Below are 2,290 nucleotides of genomic sequence, written 5' to 3' on the forward strand. Positions count from 1 at the left end.
CCGGGGGGCAGGCGAAGGGAGGCGGAGGAGGAGCAGGGAAGGGAGAGAGGGAGGGGAACGGGGAGAGAGGGAGGGCAGTGAGGCAGGAGGGAGGGCGATATCGCCGGAGGGAGGAGCGCCCCGCGAGTCCGCGGGCAGCGCTCGGCGGACTCCGATGGGCATCGGGCGGCCGCGCCGGGCTCGGGCACCGGGAGCGGCTCCGGGAGCGGCACCGGGAGCCCGGCGGTGAGAGCGGGGCCGAGGGCGCTCGGACGGGCCCCGGGGGTCGCAGCGGGGCCCCCCCCCCGGGCCGGGGCGATGCCCCCCCGGAGCAGCGCGGACTGAGCCGGGCGGGCCGTGCATGGCCCAGCCATGGAGGTGGTGGACGAGACGGAGGCGCTGCAGCGCTTCTTCGAAGGTAACGGCGGTTCCCGGCGCATCCCGGGGGATCCGGGCATCGCATCCCGGGGGATCCGGGCATCGCCGCCCGCTCCCGGAGCGCCCCCGGCCGAGGCGATGGTTGGGGTGGGAAGGGAGCTCGGAGCTCAGCCGGGTCCTGCCCCGGCGCCTCCCGCCGGCCCGGGTCGCTCCTGGGACGCTTCCAGGGATGGGGCAGCCGCGGCTTCCCTGGGAAATCCATCCCGGCGCCTCGCCGCCCTCACCGAGAGGAATTTTTTCCCGATATCCCAGCTGAACCCAGCCCGTGTCAGTGGGAAGCCGTTCCCCCTTGTCCTGTCACTCCAGGCCCTTCTCCAAAGTCCCTCTCTGTCTGTCCTGGAGCCCCTTTAGGCTCCCTGGATTCTTCCCTTCTCCAGGCTGGACATTCCCAGCTCTCCCAACCTGTGTCCGTAGGGAAAACCTGCCATCAGAGCCTTGTCTGGTGCCAGGGTGGCACCAGATCCCTGTCCCTGGGCACAATCCAGGTGCAGCTGTGCATCCTCCAGTGGGTGCTGAGCTGGATAGCCTGGCATTCCAAGGGCTGGGAATTGTGTTGTGCCGTGTCTTAGATTCCCACCAGCACCCCTCAGGGACCTTGGCATATCCCTGTCCGTTCCTGGAGCAGGCACAGGCTCCTGACAGTGTCCCGAGGATCCAGATTTTTGTCCAGCTGTGGATCCCAGCCCAGCTGGAGCCTGAATCCCTTTGGACACCCCATGGCTGTGGATCCCTCTCCTTCCCATCAGGGCAAACCACAGGTGGAAAAGTGCTTGGGAAGGGGATTTGGCCTCTCTTGGAGCTGGGATGAGACATGGATGCTCATGGAAGCTGAGGGGCTGTCGGGGTGAACTGGGAATGCGTTGGGACCCCCCAGTTCCACTGGTTTTGCTCCCTGGGCTCCGTGTTCCCTTCCCTGCTCTGGATTTGCTGGCACGCTCTGCTCTTCCTTGTTGCCTGGTTCGTTCCTTCCCTTCCTCCCTCGTTGTCTTTGTTTCCCTTCCTTGTTCTCTGCCGGCTCCTTTGCCAGGCGGAGGTTTTGGCTGCCACAGGCTGTGTCCCTTGGGATGAGCCCCTGGCACATGGATGTGCTGGTCGAGGGAATGTCGTGAATCCTGGTGAGGCTCCAACAGGTCCTGTTTTCCAGGGATTCGCTGGGCTGGCTCCTGATCTGTGGAGAACCAGGGGCAGCTCCAGAGCTGGGATCCCCTCTGGAGCAGAGGGATCAGTGTCACCCAGGGCAGTTGAAGTGGGACAACAGTGTCCCTATGGATTCTTTGGATTTATCCCAGGGTGGAAAGGGAAGACACCGGGAACAGAAGATGCTTTGGGGGTGAATGGAGTCTCTGGTTCCTTCCTCCTCCCTTCCCTCTCTCCTGGAATCCATGTGACCCCTCAGTAACACAATTCCTCTTCTTCAAAGGAAAAAGCCCCCCCTGTTTATTCCAGCCCTGGTCCTGGATTCCCGGGAGCCCCAGGATTAGGGAGGATGGGAAGCCTCCCCACCGGGGGCTCTTATCGGGCGCTCCCAGCCCGTGTTCCCTGCAGCCTTCCAGGGTTTCCTTTGGATTTAGGGTCTCACTGGGGCCAAGCTCCCAAACCCTGCCCTCCCACTTCTCACTCCAGAGTCCTGCACAACCCTGGCTCAGCATCCCAACATTGTTTAGGGACCAACTCTCCATCTCTTCGGTTGGAATTTCTCCTTCTGCCCGAGAGCATCCTTTACAGGCTGGAAGATTCCTTGCTTTTCCTGGTTTCTTGTTCTTTCTGGGTACTGAGGATGATCCTGCTCCAGCAAAGTGATTCCAAGAGGTTCCTGACAACCTGAGCCATCCCAAGATTCTTTGTTCCTTTTTTCCCCCTTTCTCCCCCCTTT

At 62.6% G+C, this 2,290-nt stretch overlaps 1 protein-coding gene across 1 annotated transcript in view; it reads left to right on the top strand.

The window, feature by feature from the left end:
* Nucleotides 1-228: 228 nt before the first annotated feature.
* The window catches only part of MYRF (myelin regulatory factor), a 43,702-nt gene continuing 41,640 nt past the window's right edge, over nt 229-2,290 (top strand). Inside the window, exon 1 of the mRNA XM_027699246.1 lies at nt 229-397. Within this exon, the coding sequence (XP_027555047.1) occupies nt 352-397 (46 nt within the window). The 5' untranslated portion in view covers nt 229-351. The remainder of the gene's footprint in view (nt 398-2,290) is intronic.

The sequence above is a fragment of the Neopelma chrysocephalum genome, unplaced genomic scaffold (assembly GCF_003984885.1).
Source record: "Neopelma chrysocephalum unplaced genomic scaffold, ASM398488v2 Primary Assembly neopelma1_24, whole genome shotgun sequence".
In the NCBI taxonomy this organism is placed as follows: domain Eukaryota; kingdom Metazoa; phylum Chordata; class Aves; order Passeriformes; family Pipridae; genus Neopelma; species Neopelma chrysocephalum.